This window comes from Dryobates pubescens, chromosome 33 (assembly GCF_014839835.1).
Source record: "Dryobates pubescens isolate bDryPub1 chromosome 33, bDryPub1.pri, whole genome shotgun sequence".
NCBI lineage: Eukaryota > Metazoa > Chordata > Aves > Piciformes > Picidae > Dryobates > Dryobates pubescens.
In genome coordinates this window covers 5,234,824-5,256,763 of record NC_071644.1, presented here as the reverse complement: position 1 = coordinate 5,256,763, position 21,940 = coordinate 5,234,824, and the positions used below count along the sequence as shown (strand labels likewise).

The following is a 21,940-nucleotide window of genomic DNA, read 5'->3' as shown; positions in this document are numbered from 1 at the left end:
TTAATCATCTTCTCTTTTTGTTCTTTCAGACTCCTCATCTTGTAAACCTTAATGAAGATCCACTCATGTCTGAATGTCTGCTGTACTACATCAAAGATGGTATTACTAGGTGAGGATTGCTGCTTCTTTCCTTGCTTAAATTCCCTTGCTTGGAGACAGTGTGAGTTTAAATAACAATTGTGCCTTAAGCTAGTCAACTTGCAGGTACAAATGAAGCATGAGATTTGCTGTAGGTGATTTAAAAAAGTACAGAAATGCATTTTCCTTTAAGCTGATTTTGTGCTTTAGAAGTCATGCATGTGGTCACTCAGCTTTGTAAGGTGTTCATTACTACGCCTGGGTAGTAGAAGGCCTGGTATCCTTTCTAAGATACAGGAAAGCAGAAGTAATAAAACTTACTAAAAATGCCTTTGAGATTTTGATGGGTGGAGGACTGAAAGCCATAGTACTTGGTAAAAGCAGATGGAATATGGATGAGTATTCACTTTATTTAAATAAACTGCTATCCATGCCTCTGCACAGTTAATGTATTCTGCATTCATGTGTACGAGATTAAATTTGATTGCCAGATTGGGAATTTAAACCAGATAGTATTCCAAACCTTGTTGTCAAGACATCTGGAGGAAGAGTGGTGATTTTTTTTTTTTTGTTTTGTTTTCTTTGAAGCACTAAGCCTCATTTGGTTGCATAGTTTGTATATTCCTGGGGAACAAGTGGAAAAGATACCACAAACAGGTGCTGTAATGTGCATTGGACCTACTGGAAAGAATATCAAGCTCAGAGAGAATTAAGCACAGAATGATGAATAGAGCAGCTCAGGGCTGAAGAAATCAGTTAAATCCTTAAACCTAGCTAGCTGACATCAGAAATATGCAGAGTAATAAACAGACCAAGCAGTTCATAAACATTAAGATTGAAATTTAAGTTATCTGTATCTAGAATTGCTCAAATATTTGAATTTGGAATGGCTAGATCTGCATGCTCCAGGAATACAGCCAGCCTACATGTCTGGAAGCTGGATGAAACTGCTTGTGGCATCAAATTATTCAGCAGGAGTTTTCTGAGCCTTTTTTGCTTCTTTGTTGAAGTGCAGGTGGTGATGATGGGAAGGGATGATCACTGTGTGCCAGCTGAAATACACCACTGGAAGTTCTTGTCACTTTTATTTCTCTTTCTCTGTTCCTTTGCTAGAGGGAGCGCACAAAAGAGGGAAATGCATTAAATCCAGAGGTGTTTAACATTTCAATTCCCTCTAAATGACATGTTTTAAAAGAGAGGAAAGCTTCTCTTTGGTCAAGCTGTTATCCTCCAATTCATGGTAACACAGAGTTAGCACTAGTTCAAACCTTTATACTTTAAGGATGGCCTTAATAGTTTAGGCTTTTTTCCCGGGTATTTATCCTTCACACAATTGTAGAAAGTGTCTGATTTCCTCTTGAAATACCTTCTTTTGGACCCAGGGTTGGCCAAGCTGACGCTGAGCGGAGGCAAGACATTGTACTGAGTGGGGCTCACATCAAAGAGGAGCATTGTATCTTCCGAAGTGAGAGGAACAACAATGGTGATGGTAAAAAACTACTTCTTCTATTAAAGTATTGCTGAATCTTTCTCTCCACTCTTGGTAGTTGGCCAGAGAATGCTGGTACTTGAAAGTTTCTCTTACCTCAACAAAACCATCTTTGACTCTGTTTTCTAGAGTCATGGGGGGTGAAAGTACCAGAGGAGACAAACATTTTTTTTCTTGAGTCATGGGGGAAGAAAATAAAATGTAAATGGTCATAGCTTCAAATTGCAAGCTGCAGTCAGCCCAAGAGTTAAGTTCTGATCTTGGTTCATTATAAACATAAAAATTAAAACAGGAAAAGCACTAATATTTTCCATTGCAATAGGTGGAGATATTAGCAGTACTGATTTTCTCATAGGGCTTTATTTCTTTTTAAACCAGCATGGCATCAAGGAGTGATTCACTTGTCTTGTTTTGCTGTGAGTAGGTAGATAGGCAGAAAATAAGAGGTCTCTAGGGTTTGCTCACTTCTCTGAAGTCTCATTGTCAATGTTGTTGTCTTCCTAGTTATTGTTACTTTGGAGCCTTGTGAACGATCAGAAACTTACGTGAATGGCAAGAGGGTTGTGCAGCCTGTGCAGCTGCGCTCAGGTAAGAAATGCTAGAATGGATTTTGTTTTTTCTGTAGACTCTCCCATCTTAGAATTGTCCATATCTGACATTTGCATCATGCGCAGGACACTTTGTGCTGATAAAGGACATCAGTCCTAACTTCTTGGGGCGTAGCTTTTAAACAGAAGTTGGTACTGTTCTTCTCTTGGCAGCAGTTTGTTTTCTTTCGTTCATTGCTGCACTAGCTGCAAGTGTACTTAAATATTCCCTGCCACACAGCATCCTGCTTGTCCTTCTGCTTACCCTGAGATTATTCAAATGCATTCTTGCCCAAGCCTATTGCCCTTGGCAGTCTCAGTGAGACAGAGCAGACAGACTGCCAGTTGCTGATGGAAAATTCCCAGTTTCCTGGCAAAGCTAAAATATGACCCTCTGCAGGAGTACAACAGCTCCTCTTTGCTCTCATTACATTTCCCACTCAGTCCCCTACATTCCTTCAGAAAGGCGTGTGGGGGAAGAATTAGAGGAGGGAGTGACTTCCCTAAATCATGGGGGTTTAACTTATCTCTTTCAAGCTATGATCCTTTCCACATCCCTCCCTCATTTTTCTACAGTGAAAAAAAAACAACCAAACACCAAAAATAAAGCAAACCACCCCCCCACCCCCCCCCCCCGGATTATTTGTACCAAGTAAGAATTTGTTGTGGTGGTTTGGGTTGTTTTTTGTTTGGTTTTTTTCATGAACCAAGGGTACTGACTGGACTCCTGTTTCTTACCAGCTGTGGCTTGTTCTCTACAGACCAGACATTCTTTTCTTTTGTTCTTTTTTTTTTGTCATCTCCTAGTGAACTTGAATACATACAGAAAGTCCTTATAGGGCAATCTTTTCTTCTGCTGTCACCCAGCGGGATAAATGGGATGAATCACTCAGTGATGTTTTTCAATGGGTTTGGAATCCTAACCTGAAACAGCCAACTTCTGTTCCTGTTTGTAGGAAATCGTATCATCATGGGTAAAAATCATGTCTTCAGGTTCAACCATCCAGAGCAAGCGCGAGCAGAAAGAGAGAAAACACCATCAGCTGAAACTCCCTCTGAGCCTGTTGACTGGACATTTGCTCAGAGGGAGCTTCTGGAGAAGCAGGGCATTGACATGAAGCAGGAGATGGAAAAAAGGTAACAACTCATATTTTTTACCTGAAATAAAGTGGAGTTGGATGTAGATTATTTGGATGGTGTCTGCAAAACCTAAACCCAGATTCTGACATCTCTGCCACCTATTGTGAAAGTTCAGAAAGCTTCCTCTTTATTTTGCTTTAGTTTTCCAGTGTTACTTTAATAATCACACACAAGCACCTGCTGCTAACTCTCTATACCTTTTGGTGAAGGACTGAACTGCAATCTCTATGAAGTTTCACTTCCAGAGTATTATAATAGACAAAGAACATTTCCTTGTAACTGGAATGACTTTTACTCCTGTAACTTACTCAGTTAGCTGTGTGTGTAGAGTAACAGCACTGTGAAAATAATGACCTTTCTGACTACTTCTGCTCTTTTGTTCATCTTCAGATTACAAGAAATGGAGATTTTGTATAAGAAAGAGAAGGAGGAAGCTGATCTCTTGTTGGAGCAGCAAAGGCTGGTATGTGTCCTTTCTTCAGATTAACTATACCTTTGGCAAACAGTAATTCCTGTCCTTGCTTATCTGAAAGTTTAGGAAACCTGCTTGGGTTGTCTGCACAATGCAGTTCTCTCTTTGCTTTCAAATACTTTGTATCTACAGTGAATTACTATCAGTGTGAGTGAGCTCCTTCATATTAATTTGGAGATTCTAATTGACAGTGAAGAGGCTTTAATCAGTTCTTGTTGGGAAAGGTTGGATTTCTTGCCACTTACCCTGAAATAAGAGCATTTCTATGCTCAGTTTTTTGAAGTTCCTTTTCAGTAGTCTAAACAATGACTTCTTGGGATGTTTGCCTTTGTTTTTGTCTTGGATCACCAGAACATACTAATTTGTGCTGGCAAAGAGATTCCTTGAATATTGATATGCTAGGTCTATTTTTTTGAATGATGTCTGAAAATGTTGCTGCATTGTGCATGTTTTAACCCTTCTCCTTCCCCCTGCATGGAGTTCCTTGTAAGGGTCTTAATGGTACACTTGCTGATAGTGGGATATGACAAGGGAGCAGTGTGCAAAGGGAATGTCAGCTCCTCCAGAACGATGGGAATCCCACCATTCCACCTATTTCTTCAATAGGAATTCTGATGAATTAAGTCTGGTACAGAAAGATTTCAGTCTTCTCACCATAAATACCTTCTGAAGTGCATTACAAATAGAAATGCGTGCAGTTTTCAAGTGCTCTGTGAGCTTTGCAAGCAAGGAATGAAATCTAGATTTCTTTAAGAAGCCTGAGTTGTCTGATTCTGCTTCAACTGCTTTGGGTTGTCTTTAGCCAGTGTACAAATGCAGTTGTACCTGAATTGAAATGAAAATTTCAAAATCATGATTTACTTGTTTGTAGTATTAGCGTGAGACCACTGAAAACTGTGGATTAAATGCATGCTGGGTTTTAAACTGTAAAGCTCTCCTCCTCCTCCCAAAATCAGGATGGAGCAAAATACTGTGGCAGAAGCTACATCTTTTTATTATTTATATTATACATCTCTAATAATTTATCACAAGGGACTAATTTTTTGGATGGAAAGGAGTGGCTGCAGACTTTGAACCAAAGCAATGATTAGTTCATAAAGGAGGTGAAGGTGTGACTGATGTCATGTTTCATCTCTGCAGCTGTACAGTTAGCATTTGTGTAGCTGAATGTAGCATGGCAAAAATCAGTTCAGTGTGAAAATAAAAATAGGAGTATGGAGTAAGCTTTGGCTATGTGTCAAAGGAGATGCAAGTAATGGAATTCCCTCCCTGAAATTTTAGCTGACAGGCATAAGCTAAGCTATTGTATGAATTAAAGATGTGAGAACTGTCTGTCTGGGGAGCAGCTTCAAACAGAGCTGTGTTTATAGAAGTGTTGTGAAGGGAAACTGTTTACTCACATAGTTGAGGTTAAGGGACGGTTCTTTAGATAGTGTGTTGTTCAATGCTGCTAAGCAGTTGCTGATTTCTTTCAGCTTGTTTTGGTTTTGCTGATTTCAATTAGTGAATAAAGGTGGAACACTGTCCTACATGCATTGCCAATGTAACTCCTGTAGGACACCTTTCTTTCAAGAGATCATCTTGGATGAGAGATCATTGGTCTGTTAAGCAGTATTCTGCTTAATGTGATGCTTAATAAGAGTATTTCAGATGACAGCAAAATTACCTGACACATCTCATCATTTCTGTGTCACTGTATGCAGAGTCTGGAATGCACAGGATTAGTGCATTCATGTAACAGTAGCTGAATAATGGTTGGGAAGTCTGGGAATGCACATCAGCTTGTGTACCTTAAAAGTATTTTCTGTGCTGCAATATCAGGTTCTCTAACTTACTGCTATGTAAGACTGATATTGAAATGTAAATACTATTCTTCTTGCTCTAAATTGGAGTGTCATTTTGGATTTAAGAAGCTGGCTAATCCTGTTTATCAGACTGGTTTGGTTTTGTGCTGAAAGTGCAAACACTTTGGATATTTGTTAGATGTGCCATACCAAAAAAAAGATGAATAATAGCTCTTGCCCCCCCAAATTTATCAGTAATCTATATTAGCCTTGCTAGTATTACTAGGGAATGGAGATGATCACTCTCCATTTCACAAACTGTATGTGAAAATGTGTTAAATAGAGCTAAAATTTCCTTCCTGGTTTACCTGGTCATGATGCCTTTGCAGTGACCACTTGACATTAGAATGTTGGTGTCTAGCTGTGCTAGTTGGGCTGGTTAACCTCTGAGTGTACCCAGGGCAATGACCATGTAGTGTCTCTTACCTGCTTTTCAGACACAAGACATGCTTTACCCAGAAGTGGTAACATGGTAATTGTGTAATCTATCGGAATAATCTTGTGGAATTTGTGATTTCATGTTTGAGTAGTTCATGTTTTGCCTTTCTGGACATAATCTCAGATGTATAGACTGTGGAGTGTCTTCCTGCAGGGCACCTTTTTTCCCCACCGCAATGTACAGTTTGTTAGATGCTGTTTCCTTAGGCCACAGATTTTGTTAAACTCACAATGAATTTATGTTCGGTTTCTAGACCAGTGTTTTGCTTTTATATTTTGACCTGAGCTAGGAGAATTTAATTCTCCAGTGCTATTTTTAAATATTAAAAGTACATAAGGTTACAAGAAGCTCAAGCAACGTGAATCTTAGGTTGTGGAGCTTGCTGACCATAGGGTAGAACCAGTATTTCTTTTAGTCCCTTTCATCATTCCCAAACCAAATCATGTTGTAGTCCTCATTCTTCGTAGTCTTCTACCCAAAGTCTTAAGCCTAGGAACCTGTGGTTTTCAGTCAGTGACTTGGGTTTAGAGCCACTGGCTGTTCGTGTTCCAGATCTCGTGTCTGACAATTCTCAATGTGAAGAATAGGGGTGTTAGATAGAGGTTCCTTAGAGACTGGCCACTGTGTTTTATGGAAGATGTTTGGATCATGATAATACAGAGGACTTTTTGTTTGTTAAAGAGATGTCTTACCTTAATAATCCTTTAAAGAAAAGTAGTCTGACTCTTAATTCCTGGTTGCAGTAAGCAATGTAACTTCTGGTGGCAGTATTCCTGAACAAACCTTCCTAGTGTGTGGAAACCTGAAGCACTGCTCAGTAAAAATCATTAGCAGAAGGTGGAAAACTTGTAATGAAGAAGCAAAACATGCATAACTCTTAGCAATTGTGTGGAAGCTCCAGGCTCTAGGGTTTGAGAAGAGGACAAATCCAGGATATCAAATAGAGAATTCATTTAAAAGCAATTTAAAAGACATTACTGCTACATTCTGCTGAATCTCGTTCTTCGGACAGACAAGATTGTTAATGTTTTTTTCTTTAAACTAAGCAACAAAGTGACAAATGGGGAAAAACCCCCAAACAAACCACAACCCACCTCTGAAACTCTGATTCTGGATATCCTTTTAGCTTGTAGCAAGTCTTGGAGTATGAACCACTGTCTTCACCTGTCATAGTGGCACTTACAGTCCTTTTAACATTGAACCTCTCGGCTGCTTCTGTTTCATTTTTTCTTATCGTCTAACACTTCTCTGGCTGCTATTGTAGTGAAGTGGATTCTAAACTTGAGCATCCCTGCAACCACGTGCAACGTTACTAACCAGTGTTAACCTGACTTACTCTGGCTGCTCATGACAACTTCTCTGATGGCTGTTGTGTTCACCTACCTGGGGAGGATTTGCTGAAAGAAGCAACAGCAGTTCACCAAGGCAAATGTGTGTGGTGGGGATTTGCATGTCTTTGTAGCATGTCTGAAGTGCAGTTTATACTTGGATTGTATTTTTATTGTTTTTTAAATCAGGAGCTTGGTGTTAGTTGATCTATTTAAAGCTTTTGGAAGGGACTGGGAGGGAAGAATTTAGATTATCTGCTGTTTTGAGATGACAAAACTTTAAAATATGATGTTAATTTAATGAAGAGCTCCAATTTTGACAGTCCATAACTCTCGAAGATACGTTTTAATGCCCTAACACTCAGTCTTCAGGGACTTCCTTATCACTTGTTCTGTTCTGATTTTTGATTTAGTTTTCTTTGCCTGCTACTTCTTGTTTAGCTTTTCCATTTTCTTTACAATTTTAATTTTGGTTATTTTGGGGCCACTTCTTGATTTTTGTTTTTCCAAAGGATGCAGACTCTGATAGTGGGGATGATTCGGACAAGAGATCGTGTGAGGAGAGTTGGAGACTGATCACTTCCCTGAGAGAGAAGCTGCCCCCCAGCAAGCTCCAAACCATTGTAAAAAAGTGTGGCCTCCCCAGCAGTGGGAAGAAACGAGAGCCTATTAAAATGTACCAGATACCCCAACGTCGACGCCTTAGCAAGGACTCCAAATGGGTTACCATCTCAGACCTAAAGATTCAGGCTGTGAAGGAGATATGCTATGAGGTAGCACTCAATGACTTCAGGCACACTAGGCAGGAGATCGAGGCTCTGGCCATTGTTAAAATGAAAGAGCTTTGTGCCATGTATGGGAAAAAAGATCCAAATGAGCGTGAATCATGGCGAGCTGTGGCTCGTGATGTCTGGGATACCGTAGGAGTCGGAGATGAGAAAATCGAAGATGTTATGGCCAATGGTAAAGGAATAACTGATGTGGATGACCTCAAGGTGCATATAGATAAACTGGAAGATATTTTGCAAGAAGTGAAGAAACAGAACAACATGAAGGATGAAGAGATAAAAGTTCTTAGAAATAAGATGCTAAAAATGGAGAAGGTTTTGCCTCTGATAGGGTCTCCAGAGAAAGCTCAGTCAACCACAGCTAATGCTAAGTCTCCAAACTCTGCCGGTCTGGTGGATGTGGATAAGAAGCCCACAGATGACTTAAAAAGAAGCGAGAATGATGATCTGGCTAAAGAGGAGCGTGTTTCTCAGCTCATGGCAGGTGACCCAGCTTTCAGACGTGGGCGACTACGTTGGATGAGGCAGGAACAGATTCGATTCAAAAACCTGCAGCAGCAGGAAATAGCAAAACAACTTCGGCGGCAGAATATGCCTCACCGCTTTATTCCGCCTGAAAATCGCAAGCCCCGCTTCCCTTTCAAAAGCAATCCCAAACATAGGAACTCATGGAGTCCAGGCACCCATATCATTATCACAGAGGATGAGGTTATTGAGGTTAGAATTCCAAAAGAAGATGATAAGAACAAAGATGAAAACAAAGAAAAAGAAAGTAGAGCTGCTCCTAAAGACCCTCAGCAGCTGTGGAACCTATACGGGCCCCAGAGGAACCAAGATAATATCCAAATTAACAGGCAGCAGCTAAACACACAGCCACAGCCCAGCAGCCAGCAGCAGCCACCATCACCTCAGCTGCGCTGGAGAAGCAATTCTCTGAATAATGGCTCTCAAAAAAGCTTGCGGCGTCAGACCTCGGGCTCCTCTGAGTCCCTGCACTCCTACAGCGGGCAGCAGAATCCAGACCTACAGACTTTCCAGCAGAAACGCCACATCCACCAGCACCGCCAGCCTTACTGCAACCACAGCAATGGAGCAGAAGGCACTGCAGCCGGCTCCCACCCCAAACAGACTGACCGGCTTAACCACTGTAACCAGTTTGTTACGCCCCCACGGATGAGGCGTCAGTTCTCAGCACCTAACCTCAAATCGGGCAGAGAAACAACAGTATGATTTGTTGGCCAAGAGTAGTCTGGGGGAGGAGGGAAGCTGGGGCGATTCTGGCCTCTCATTGAGAAACAGCCAGGATTGGCTTTGCTAATGTCTTGGGTTTTGTTTGGCCAGGTAGAACTTGAGAAATTGGAGATGCAAACACAAGGTACTGGCCCTTCAGCCTGCTCAGTTTTGCATGTGACTTTTGTTGCAGTTTTAACAACATGGTTTGGAAGAACATTCTGAAACATTTTAAGAACTTTTTTCATAGGCTAGAAGACTTTTGGAAGGAGGGATGTGGAGGGAAGAACTTCATTTACCAGGTTTTTTGTGTGTCTTGGAGTATTTTTCTAATGCTGAAAATATTGTCTGGAACTTACAAAGCGCTACCTTCCTCCTGTGTTTTATGTAGACAATCAAAAGAGGAATTTAGTTCATAGCATTGAATGTTTCTTGTGACCTTTTTCTTAGCAATAAGGAAACTGACCATCTGGCTCTTCAGAGCAGTATTTTCAACTTTTAACTCAAATTCTTGATAGTAATAATAATGATCTATAAACCAAAAGGTGTTGGCTGACAAGAAATGTGGCTTTTTTTTAAATAGAGAAATTTAGAAGAGCTATTGGGGTCACAAGAGTCCTACTCCCTGAGTAGGAGGTGTCTTTTCTCTTCTGCTTAAGTTCATAATTAATTATTGGTATGAAATTGCTGTGACAGTTAAATCTGCCTGAATGGAATTTTATGTCAGAATATATATATATTGCTGAAGCAATGCTTTGGAAATAAGTTTTTTCTAATTCCCACTGTACCTTTAAATAGAATAGTTTGTAATTATTATACAGAGGTCGTGGAAAGGAACTAGGATTTCTTGTTGTTGTTTTCAACACTCCGGTGCAGGAAGAAGCCTTGAAAAGCTAATTCTGTTTATTTTATGTTTTCAGCTTTCTTGGGCGTGAGTCTGGGAGATGTTCTTGAAATAGTTTTTCTAATGAAGATTTCTAGATCACTACTTTGAATTGGCTGAATTCTCCTCAAAGATAGGAGAATTGAACTGTTTCATCTTAATGTGATACCTCACGTTAGTGCCTCTGGTCTTGGACTAAACCCCTGTCTCAAGACTTCTTTAAATCAAAGAGAAGGTCACTTAGAAGAGAGAGAGAGAGAGATCAGTTTTCCTTCTCTCCACACTCAAAATACAAGTTAAAATTTTTGCTGTCTGTTTTGATCTGAAGAGGTCTGTACTTGCAGGAGGTGATTTGCCATACAACAAATGCTTGCAATCCCTGCTTCAGATCGTTTTAAACTAGTTACAGAATAACTAAGGAATAGGCTTTATGAGCTTGGGGTTTTCTTGGAGAGTCCCAATTTTAATTGCACACTTTCTTCTCTCTGTCCTTCTTAAAGTGCACAACAAAATTGTGCTTACTTCTGAAAACCTGTGGACTTAAGTGTAAGCCAATCTGAAGCTTTGAGGACTTATTTTGCTTTTAAATTTAACTTGAACACAATTTTCTAAACAACATTGGCTACTATACCACATTTGCTACGAGAGGTCCACTTTGCAGTGGATCTGTGTGGTTAAATTTGTGCTGCTTTGCACGAATATCCTTGTGTTACTTGAGGTTGCTTCTTTTTTGATGAAATATAAATCCTACTGGTAATTGTTATTTTTTGCATGTTTCAGCATAGCTGTAGGTGAGTAGGAAGTGCCTCCAGCTTGCATTTCATCTTGATTTTTGTTTCCTGCCCTACATTTTTGCCCCCAACTGTGCTTGGTGTAGATGCTGGTTGCAACATTTGCTAAATGGCAGGCACACACCATTTACACCAGGCTTAATCAGGTGTCAACTCTGAAGTCCCTGCACTCATGTTACAGATAGGCTATTGGGCCTCTGTTGCAGGAGACACAAAAGTCAGTTCTCTCACTCTCCTAAAATAATGAGCTGTTCCCATCACTTGGGACTACTTTTCTTTAATGACAGGTTTAATTTTGTGTCCAAATATGGCTTTGTAACTTGCATTTGTCTCATGCTTTGGCCTACTTGAATGAAGGAAATAAAATCATGTCCAAAAATATCTCGATTCCTAAAGAAAAGAAGGCTTGTAGATGAGCAAGACTGTCTTTGAGCTCAAATCAGAATTGCAAAATGAGTTTTGGCCTGCAAGTAATATTTTGCTGGTGCCTTTATTTTAGAGTCTTGTTTTTGTAGTGCGTTGCACTTTGGTTTAGTGCATGTCAAGAGTCATGAGTTCTTTCATGTTCCCAAAAAGGCTAGGACTATTAAAAGTGCATGCCTGGGAAAATCCTCTCAGTTTTGTAGGAACACATGAGCCAAACAGAGTTGGTCTGCATGGAATAGGTCTTGAGAAGACCATACCGCATTTATTTTTGGGCTGTATTTTTGCTGAGGGTTGTGGCTGCCTTGATGAAACCACCATGTGATGGAGCATGGAGTTATTTTGAAGTCCTTGCAGCCGTATGTACTGACACTAAAAACTCCTGCTACTTGATAGTTTAACACTGGACGCTAAAAAGTTGTTGCCAACTTATTTCAGCTTAAAAATATGAGGAGAAGAAATACCTGTAAATGCCTGAGTGGTGGGGAGGTTGGAGTAGATGATCTCTAAGGTCCCTTCCAACCTAAGCCATTCTGTGATGATGGTGAACAATAGATTGCCATCAGTCTGTCTCACCCCACTGGTTTTGAGCAGCACTAGGAGAGCAACCCAGCTTATTCTGTTGTATGATTTGACAGAAAAAAACCCCAAACAACAACAGGTGGTGTCAAAATGGAGTCCAGTATGCTCAGATGAATCAGTTTGTGTTTGTTTTTGTTAGTTTTATTTTTCTGGTTTTTAGGAGGATATCACAGAAATGAAACTTGAAAAAAAAAAAGAAAAAGTCCTATAAAACTGTCAACTCTAAGAACTGAATGTTATTTACAGCACAGTGCCTTGTCTGATAAGGGAAGCAGTGTGAGAACTTGTGGATCTCCTTGCACTATTCAGAAAAGCACACACCTTTCACTCCCAGTTTTGTATGAATGGAGCTAATGAGCAGCAATGCAGCTGCTTCCATAGGAGATGGTGTGAGAAGGCTTTCAGGTTAATGGCAACATGGCATCCGTGAGGGGAGAGCTGTTTCAGTAAGCTTAATTGCCATTGCTCTGTGCTGATGTGCTGTGTGCTTTGACAGCTGCCTTGTATCCACCTGTGCCTTACTGATTTCTTAAATATCCACTAGGACTCACTGAGGACCTGTGGATTTGGGGGGTGGGTTGGGGAAAATGCATGCCACTAACGCTCCTCTGATTGACTTCATCCTTTCTCAAGCAGTCTGAATTTAGGGATCTGTCAAATTGGAGGATGCTATTTTTATCAGTACATTCAGCTTCGTTTCAATATCTCCCTCACTGTTTGACCTATATCCTTTATATGTTGAAATCTGTTCATTATCTTTTATATGTTGAAATCTGACTTGGATACTTCCCATTGAATGACTTCAGGAGCTGCCACATGAGAAATCTATGCTGTGTACCCATTTGTACTATAAAGCAAGCAGTGAGCTGCCTTTGAAATAAATGGGATTTTTGGATCTGTCTAGTGTTTAAGAAAAAACAAGTTTTGGATTGTCTTAAGAGCAAGCATCTGCCTTGTGAAGAGCAGAACTGGTTTGTATTGTAACAAGTGCTCTTTCAATAAACTATGAAATACTCTTTTAAGTGTCAGACTTGTCTCAGTGAAATGGAAATGAAACTTGATTTCAAGCTTGTCCTGATTTTGTTTTTTGTCTTGGGGTTGGCATTGTTCTGGCAGAATTAAAAATGTTTCTTTAATTGTTCCCCAATATGATTCTTCTAAGCCCATCCACCCTGATTTGTCTGCTGTGGTGTTAAAAACAGCCTATGCAGGCATGTGTCAATTGCCACATACCTTATTTAAAATTAAACCCTAAATACATTTAAAAACCTTTTCATAGCGCAGGGATACAAGCCCTACTCCTCTTCAGTGCAGTCCCATTGTACTGTATTGTGTGCTGGTTTATCTACAATCTGGAAGAAAATCCAGAGCTGGCTGTTCTCTGTTTATTTGCTCACTGAAGACAAAAGAATCTGACTTTCTTATACCTCAAATACCGGAGGGAATGACACACACACACACACCACAGAACCTTTGCCAACATCACGTAGACCCAAGGAATCTGGGTTGTTATGGTACAGTGTTCTGCTGGAAAAGCTGGGCCAACCTGGTCTTAAAAAGCTTGGCTTATTCTGAGTGTATGATTTATTTATTTTTTCCCCTGTTTTCACATAATCTGTTATTGTTGTGGCTTTAGATATTTCCATGCCCCTGGGCAAAATAAACACTGCATTCCTTTCACATTCATGGAGCTAATGATATCAGCCAGTTTGAAGCTGTACAACAAATGCATTGGGTTCCAGGGAGTCTAGGGCATGGACCTTCAGGGCAGCTTCTAGATGCAGGGTTGTTATTTGTTGGGGTTTTCTTTCCCAGTTGAGGCACCTCTCCATGAGTACTGACAGTTAGGTGTGTGTTATCACTAGTTGGAGCTGGAAATACCTACTCGGAGAGCTGACCAATATCTCAGAAGAGCAGAGCAAACCAAACCAACCCCTTTCACAGTGCAGTCAGTGCACCTTCTGGGTGAATCAACCTGAAATTCATCCTTCATCTGTTGCTCAGTGCCAATTATTTTTAAATGCTACCATTGCATGAAGCTCCTGGAGGCAATTTTAGTCCTGTCTTTCTGCTTAGGGAAAAGATCCTGGTTCTGGTTTTCATTATGGGAAAACAAGCTTCAGTTCCTTTACTTAGTTTTAAAAGTAATGTTTATTAGTGTGGAGTCAATAAAAAGTGCTTATGTTAAGCATTTATTTTGCTAGGTATTTAAATGCTTGGCTCACAGGTCTGAAAAGAGAGAAGACAAGAAGCAGGCCTTTGTCTGTGAATTTAACATGCCTGGGGTTTTCATGCTGGAAGTAGAGTTTTCACAGTGGAATGCTCCTGATTTTTGATGATTCCCTCTGCAGTTTTTCAGATTCTCCAAAAGAATCTGGTCAAAGATTCCACTTAAACACTACCTGAAGAGCTTTTCATTTCTACAATGTAGCCATTCAACATCCTCAGGTTATCTGCTTCAGACAACAGGAAAATAAATTATTTTGCCCTTTCTTGCAAGTAAGAGAAGCTTGTTTCTGTTGCTTCAAATCTGGCCTGTTTTATCTTGGTTTCAAGTGTCATAGTACCTGCATGGGTGGGGGGAAAGAGATCAGAGAGTGCCTTTATGTTAAAAAGTTTTGAAGAGTACACTGGATATGTGAGGACTGCAGATAAGTCTGAAACTCCTCGGAGTCTTGAATAGTTTATTGATGAATCATTAAGGATTTCAGAAGGAATATCAAAAGGAAGGATTTATGTTTGTCTTGTCTGCAGTACCTTTGCTGCTGGGCTAAGGTTTGCTGCGCTCTAAGTATGCAGCAATCTTAGAGTGAATGGAGCAGACCAAATGAGGAAGACGAAGTGTTTTAGCCAAATAAAATATCAAGAGGAATTTAGAAAGTTAAAACACAGCCCTCAGACAAAGGCCAGATACCTGGAATAGTTCAGTTTTCTCTGCCTGAAGGTCAAGGGTATCGAATTCTTGGTATTTACAATTTTGCACTCTCCAGAGTCACAGCTACCAGGAAATATTACAGATCAACTTAAAGGAATGTATTTCAAATTTATGTCCTTTCCAGATACTGGCTAGAGGTCTTCCTGACCGAACTTGTGCTAAATTTGATGCAATCACTTCGTGGCAGTGTCAAGTACTGTACTTGCTGCACAAAAGCCAAGTAAAGTAGTTGTTCAGTGGGATGCTTCAACAGGCTGGGGGAAAGTGTAAAGCTTCCCTTCTGTAGTTCTTAGATTTAAGAATGCATCGGTGCAAATGGTGCATTGGAGAAGACTTTTAGGATTTGGAACTGTAGAAGAGAGAAGGCTTCAAGAATTCTTCTCAAGAACTCTGTAGCACTTAGTTATTTTTGTTACAACTCTCCTGTCAAGAAGCTTGAGAAGCCAATTTAATTTATGTAAAATAAACCAAAGGATTATCTTACAAAACTGAAGTAGGCTCTGAGACCAGGAGTACAGTGACTGTGTCTCTTCTAAACAGCTTGAATTTGTATTTGTTTCATCAGCAAATAATAAAGGAGTCATTAGTAGCATTTATTTCAAGGCATGTTTATGCTGAACAGGAAGAAAACGTTCTTACATCAGAAGGTACTGTTGAAGTGCTGCTTGTGGGGGAAACCTCTGCACAGACTTCTCGGCCCACTTGCCAGGGCAGTGGCATTTTTTTTTTCATCTTCTGCTGTATTAAATGCACATGTGAGAGATGCTTACATCCCAAGAAGAAAATCTAATTGAAAACAAAATGTCTTTTGTCTTCTAAAATCTGAACTGAGGTTTTGGTGTCAAAAACCAAATGAGTGGTGCTGTTAATTGTTCTGTTTGAGAAAACAAAGGTGAATAATCCTCCCCTTCTAAATTTATTTCTGTACTTTTCTCTGTTTCTGCCTCTTTCCTGCCTTCCTGAAAGCAGCAAGCAGGTTCTTCAGTCTTTAGCAGAAAAAAATAGCCTCAACCTTTCCCTCTTGCAGATAACTGTGAGCATATTCATCTGATGATCTTAACAAACAACACTACTGTCTTAATTGTATTGGCTTCTGCCTTCTTTCTTTTCAAGGACAGATTATACTAAACCAATAGATGTTGGTATGTGACCTCTGAGCATTAATGGAGATGTCGCTGTGTATTTGTTCTCTGTGTCTGTCATTCCATCTGAGGTGTTAGTCTCTCTGAACTGTTCTTCCTTTTGTCTGTCCTCCTACACGGTATCTCCTCTCTCCCCACAGGACTATGAGAGTAAGCTTCAGGCCTTACAGAAGCAGGTAGAGACACGATCCTTGGCAGCTGAAACAACAGAGGAGGAGGAGGAGGAAGAAGAAGGTGAGTTTTGAGGCTAAAAATGGTTTGGATATAGCCAAGCCTAAAGGGACAGTTGCTGTAGTATCTCTTAAGGTAGATAGAAAACTTGCTTTGGAAAGCTATGAAATGCTTCAAAATGTCTTGATCTGTAATCTTCACATTATAAAGGCCTAAAATATCTGTTCATGGAGTAACTTCTATATAAATGATAGATACACATCCTGAAATTCAGTTGATGCACCATCTAGATTAGCTTTAACTCCAAGCTTTGCTTTGATGATCTTGAGTTTGAAGGAATGTGTCTCATCTTGGCACTAACAGAAGTCAGATGTCTTAAACCAAAATAATATTATTGCCTCGGTTTCCTTTTTTTCATTTGGAGTTTCTTTTTTTTTCTCTCCTTGCTAGGAATTCTTAGGATTCATGCTGTGACATGTCTGTGTAACTGCACTTTTGGACAGTAGATAGTTTATTGTTCCCATTATACTTGCTTTCATTCCACTGTTTTTGCATTTGGCTTTAATTATTAACTTACTTAAAAAATCATAATGTAGAATTTGTTTTGTTTCCCCTGTTCTAAATCTTATTACTTGATCACTGTGTCACCACTGCTAGTGCTGAGGAAGTTTGAATGATAAAAATGCAGGTTTTGGTTTTCTCCCTGAAAAGGTGTTGCAAACTTGATGACAGTCAGCAGCACTATTAGATACTGTATGTGATGGTATAGAGAGTCCAGAGTGTTTTATGTCTCTGTTCCTTTGTTCTTCCTAGTGCCCTGGACACGACATGAATATGAACTTGCACAGTGGGCTTTCAGGAAGTGGAAATTTCACCAGTTTACTTCACTGAGGGACCAACTGTGGGGGAATGCAGTGTATCTGAAGGAAGCCAATGCGATCAGTGTAGAGTTAAAGAAAAAGGTAGGGACATGCAGATTAGCTTTCTGACTTTTCTGATGCATCAGTTTTGATTGCCTAATCCTGATTCAAACTCTCAGAGTTACTTGTAGTCATCAAAGTTATATGTCTCTTGCTTAGTAGTTTGGGCTTTAAAAGGATTCAGAAAGTCACAAGTCTCAGATTCAGAAAATCACAAGTCTGATTCAGACTTCTGGCTGAATGCACATCCCATGCAAATCTGGCTGATACATTCTCCTCTTTTTCCTTTCCCTTATGCTTTTCCTGTCCATATCCTAAACACATGTACATGTCCGTCTCCCCAGAGGCCTTGCTTTTCCTTTTGCTTTTAACTTTGTGTGATTATTCATCTTTCCCAGAGAAGTGGGTGCTGCAGGATGTGCCAGGTCTGTAGTTTTCCAGACCTCTGCTAGCTGTGACAATAAAGGCAAGATTTGTGCACTCAGCTGAAAAAATACGTTTTGTGCTATTTTGAGACAAAAAAACCCCTCGTGACACAAAAAAACCTGTTCCCAGAGGTGAAAGTCAAACTGGCTTCATACATGGCCTTGTGTTAGGTCTCTGTCTCCTCCTGACTTCTCAGAACTAAAGTAATTTTTCTTTCTCCATTCAGGTGCAGTTTCAGTTTGTCTTGCTGACAGACACCCTCTACTCACCACTTCCACCAGAGCTTTTGCCGACTGAGCTGGAGAAGACCCGGGATAATCGGCCTTTCCCCCGGACCGTGGTAGCTGTGGAAGTCCAGGATCTGAAGAATGGAGCAACACATTACTGGTCCTTGGAAAAACTCAAGTATGTAAATATTACTGGCAAACAAACTTCATTCTACCCAAGGAATGAAAATGCCAGCTTTTCTGGAGTGGGAGGCCTAAATTACTCAGCAAAATTATCTGATGGAAACAACCAAACAAAAAAACCGCAGCAAAAAGTATGCCAGAGTTAGATGTGAAGGACTATTTAGAAGTTTGAATGAAATCCAAGATTTATGTAAGCTTCTGCAGTGACCTTGCCTCGTGCTTACTGGGCTTAGCCTATAAAATCTTTCCCAGAATCTTTAATGTGTCAGAGAATGACACAGTACTAAGTTAAGTGGTACAGACTTCTATGTTCTCCCTTTCCTATGTGCAATTTGGCAGAGGTGCAGTGTACCCCACTTTGTGTTCTCTGCTTTTATTGTGCAGTCTCGATTAATTATTTATTTTAATGCTTCCTTCTCTGCAGGCAGAGGTTGGATCTGATGCGTGAGATGTATGACAGAGCTGGGGAAATGGCATCCAATACACAGGATGAGAGTGAAAGCACAATGACAGGCAGTGACCCCTTCTATGATCGCTTTCACTGGTTCAAGCTTGTGGGAAGGTATGTGACAATGGTCTCAGCTGCTGGGACCCTGCTAACTCCTGTCAGTTCTGGGTGAACTTTGACTTTGTGGTTCTAAACCGTGTGGTCACTAGTGTTGTCTGCAGGGGATTCTGATAGGCTTAAAATATAATGAAAGGCAAAAAATGCTCTTTGGAAAGTTGCCAGTTGTGGTGTAACCTTGTAGAATCTGAATTGACTGAACCCTTAGCATGTAGTAAGTTTATTTAAAAAAAAAAGGCTAGCTAAGTTTTTCTAAAGTCACTGGAGCAGAGTTGAGAATATGAAGAACATGGGAAACCGAGGTGAGAAATGGCCTAGGGCTTTTCTTATGTATATGGTTCAATTAGTTTGCTCATACCCTGTGGAAATACCTAATATCTGATGGGATTCCTTAATATTTCCTGTTGTCAGCTGCACCTTTACAGTAACTTTATTTTCAAAAGTACTTCATGTTGAAGCTAAGAGTTGTAGCTCTGTTAAATGGATGTGCTCTCACCTTCAGCCGTGTTTATATCCATTTTTCATTTGCCTTCTGCTCAGTTGGAGGATGCTCTTTTTCCTGCCTTGGTTCCCTTCCCTTTCATTGCAGTCCGGCTGGTTTGAAGCCTTTGCTTGTTGTTCAGGTGGTCTCTGTGCTGCTGGCAGCAGAGGGCTATTGATGAAGCGTTCCTCTCTCCCCTCACTCTGTTAACTGGTGTTCCGTTAACCGATATCTAGCTCCCCCATATTCCATGGCTGCGTCAATGAGCGCCTTGCTGATCGCACGCCCTCCCCCACTTTCTCCACGGCTGACTCCGACATCACTGAACTGGCTGATGAACAGCAGGATGAGATGGAGGACTTTGATGATGAGGCCTTTGTGGATGATACTGGCTCCGACGTGGGAACTGAGGAGGGATCAGACCTCTTCAATGATGGGCGCGACCCGTTTTACGACCGATCCCCTTGGTTCATTTTAGTGGGAAGGTTGGTGAGGTTACTGTGAGAATGGCCTAAAGGGACCAGCTCTTGCTGTAGACTGCAATGGCTTTGCCTTGTGCTGCACAGAGTATCTGTCAAGCCATCCAAAACAGCTGTGTACCTCAATTGGAATTGCCAGAGAATGAGTGTCAGTTTAATGTTAGGTTTTAAATTCCCATGTCAGAGGCCATGAAAGCCTAAGTAATGGAGACAGTGACAGTGTGAGTAAGTCTGATTCTGTGTCTAGATAACTGTCATGACATAGAATGAATGTGGTTTTGCTTGTGTACAGTATTTGTTATTTATTGGAGTGTTCTCTTTAGCCATTGCAAGATCACCAAGTATTGTGGAATCTCATTTTCTTCTGTAGAAGAGAGTCGTCAGAGTATGGTGCAAAGCCTTTAACTCCAATTCAGTCACTTTTTGAAAACTCATCTAACATCCTTTGTTTCTGAAGAGAAAAGATGGCATGATGAGAAAGAAGAATGGCCCTTTCTGGATGAGGAAAACAATATTCTCAGAGATGATTTGGCTTCACAGATTATGCATGACTCTAGGTAGCAGGTATTACACAGGGAAAGGTCATCAGCATTAGAATTCACTGGCTGGAGGTGTTCATCAGCACTTCCCCCAGACACTGTTCTTGAGTTTCTGAAACAAGTTTGCTTAATCAATTTTAAAGTATCTATTTTGCCAATCTAGATACCTTTAAGGCATTATCAGACATTAGTCTGTGGTATAGACCCTAAGGACAGCAAGCAGCATTAAAAAATGCAGCACTTTGCACTGTTCCTTCACAGATAGTTTTGCTCAAAGATGAAACCTGTGACAGAAAGATTCCATTTAGTGACTTCATTCCCATTTTCTATTCACACTCCCTCAGTTATGCTTTTATTCTTGTTTGATCACTGTCAGTGAATCTGCTTGTTCAAACAGTAAGGGAGGTGGTTGCCACGTGTGTTGTACAAGAGGGGCTAAGGCTCCATGGCTGGTGGAAGGGAGGAACAAAGAAAGAAGGGACCAGATCTTGATGTTATCCTTTGCTGTGACTAAGCAAGGAAGAATTCATGGTCAGGAAGATGAGATCTTTTTGCAGTTCCCACAGATGCAGGAAACTTGACTGCATTACTTGTAAAAATGAGGGACTGAGTTTGTCAGTCTCTCATTAAGCTTTTAGCTCAGTTTTGCTGTAGTGTCTAACATGATTCTATGTCTTCAGTGAACCTATTTACAAGTTACCATTAAAACTCAGAACTTCTTGATCTAGTCCTTGAAACAATTAGAGTTACTGAAGTTGCAAGAAACTGCATGAGTGCTCTTTCATCTCTGTGCATTTGTGCCTTCTCTGCAATGTCTGATAATTTGTTGTATAAAATGCAATCCTCTCAGATTAATCTGATCCACGAGAGTCCATTTGGGAAAGCCATCTTAATTGGCTTGGAAGCGATGTCAGCTAGTTAAAGCGTACGTGTGCTGTTTGGGATGGCTGGCACTGCTTTCTTGGAGAAGTGCTGGCATACCCTGCATGTTCTCCTGTTGTGCCTGCTCTTTCAGAGCAGGACCTTCAGTGCTTGGGAAAAAGTTGAGCTATTCATCTTCATTTCACAAACTCTTCAGGAAGCACAACACAAGCTGAGCAAATAGTGTCTAATGAAAACAATCGTGCTTCCTGGCACTTGCACAAATAGCTTCCCGTTTCCATGTCTTAAAAAGAACACTGGGCTCTGTCTCTATAGACAGAGGTATAGAGCTGCAGCAGTTCAGAGTTCTAGCCTTAGCCTTTGAAGCTGCACACCTTAAGGAGCTCTGCCTGGCTAGTAAACTGTATTGAGGAGTGAAACTTTGTATTATCTCTGAGTAGGCAGCTGAATGACTGTTTCCCAGTCCTTGGTTTTCTATTCAATTCTGTTTCTATTCTTGTTCTGTTCTCCTATTGTGCTGATTCTGTCAGCAGAAAGCTATTAGGCTGTTTAGCACCACTGAGTAGAACCTATTTTGATTCCACATTGTCTTCCAGCACGAGAATTCTCCTTTGAGCAGTGTGACTTACAAGTATCAGAGTGTATGGCCAGCTATCTAGATACTGTGATGAGCAGTTTAGTTTAGAACAAATGCCAAAGCTCCTTAGCACTTCTCTCTGTGTACTGGTTTATGGGTTCTGGATTGGGAAGAACTAAACTAAAATAATTCTAAATATTTCTGGGAGGGATCTTCCGCAATAATGACTCTGGGTCAGGAAGGAGAGGAGGAAGAGGAGGAGGAATTGACTGCAGTTATCCAACTCCTTGGGCATGGCAGTATTTTTCCCTCTCTCAGTGCTGTGACTCTCATTTGTTT

The 21,940-nt window shown here is 40.6% G+C and overlaps 1 protein-coding gene across 25 annotated transcripts in view; it reads left to right on the top strand.

The window, feature by feature from the left end:
- The window catches only part of KIF1B (kinesin family member 1B), an 86,994-nt gene that overhangs the window by 40,035 nt on the left and 25,019 nt on the right, over nt 1-21,940 (top strand). For 16 of the 25 annotated variants that reach the window (XM_054175653.1, XM_054175662.1, XM_054175657.1 and 13 more), the window contains 10 exons: nt 30-109; nt 1,461-1,567; nt 2,072-2,155; nt 3,111-3,291; nt 3,685-3,757; nt 16,292-16,385; nt 17,136-17,284; nt 17,895-18,073; nt 18,503-18,640; nt 19,361-19,609. In XM_054175653.1, the coding sequence (XP_054031628.1) occupies nt 30-109; nt 1,461-1,567; nt 2,072-2,155; nt 3,111-3,291; nt 3,685-3,757; nt 16,292-16,385; nt 17,136-17,284; nt 17,895-18,073; nt 18,503-18,640; nt 19,361-19,609 (1,334 nt within the window). Of the gene's footprint in view, nt 1-29; nt 110-1,460; nt 1,568-2,071; nt 2,156-3,110; nt 3,292-3,684; nt 3,758-7,889; nt 10,529-16,291; nt 16,386-17,135; nt 17,285-17,894; nt 18,074-18,502; nt 18,641-19,360; nt 19,610-21,940 lie in introns of those variants that run through there. The other 9 variants (XM_054175670.1, XM_054175665.1, XM_054175663.1 and 6 more) reach the window with 2 other exon arrangements.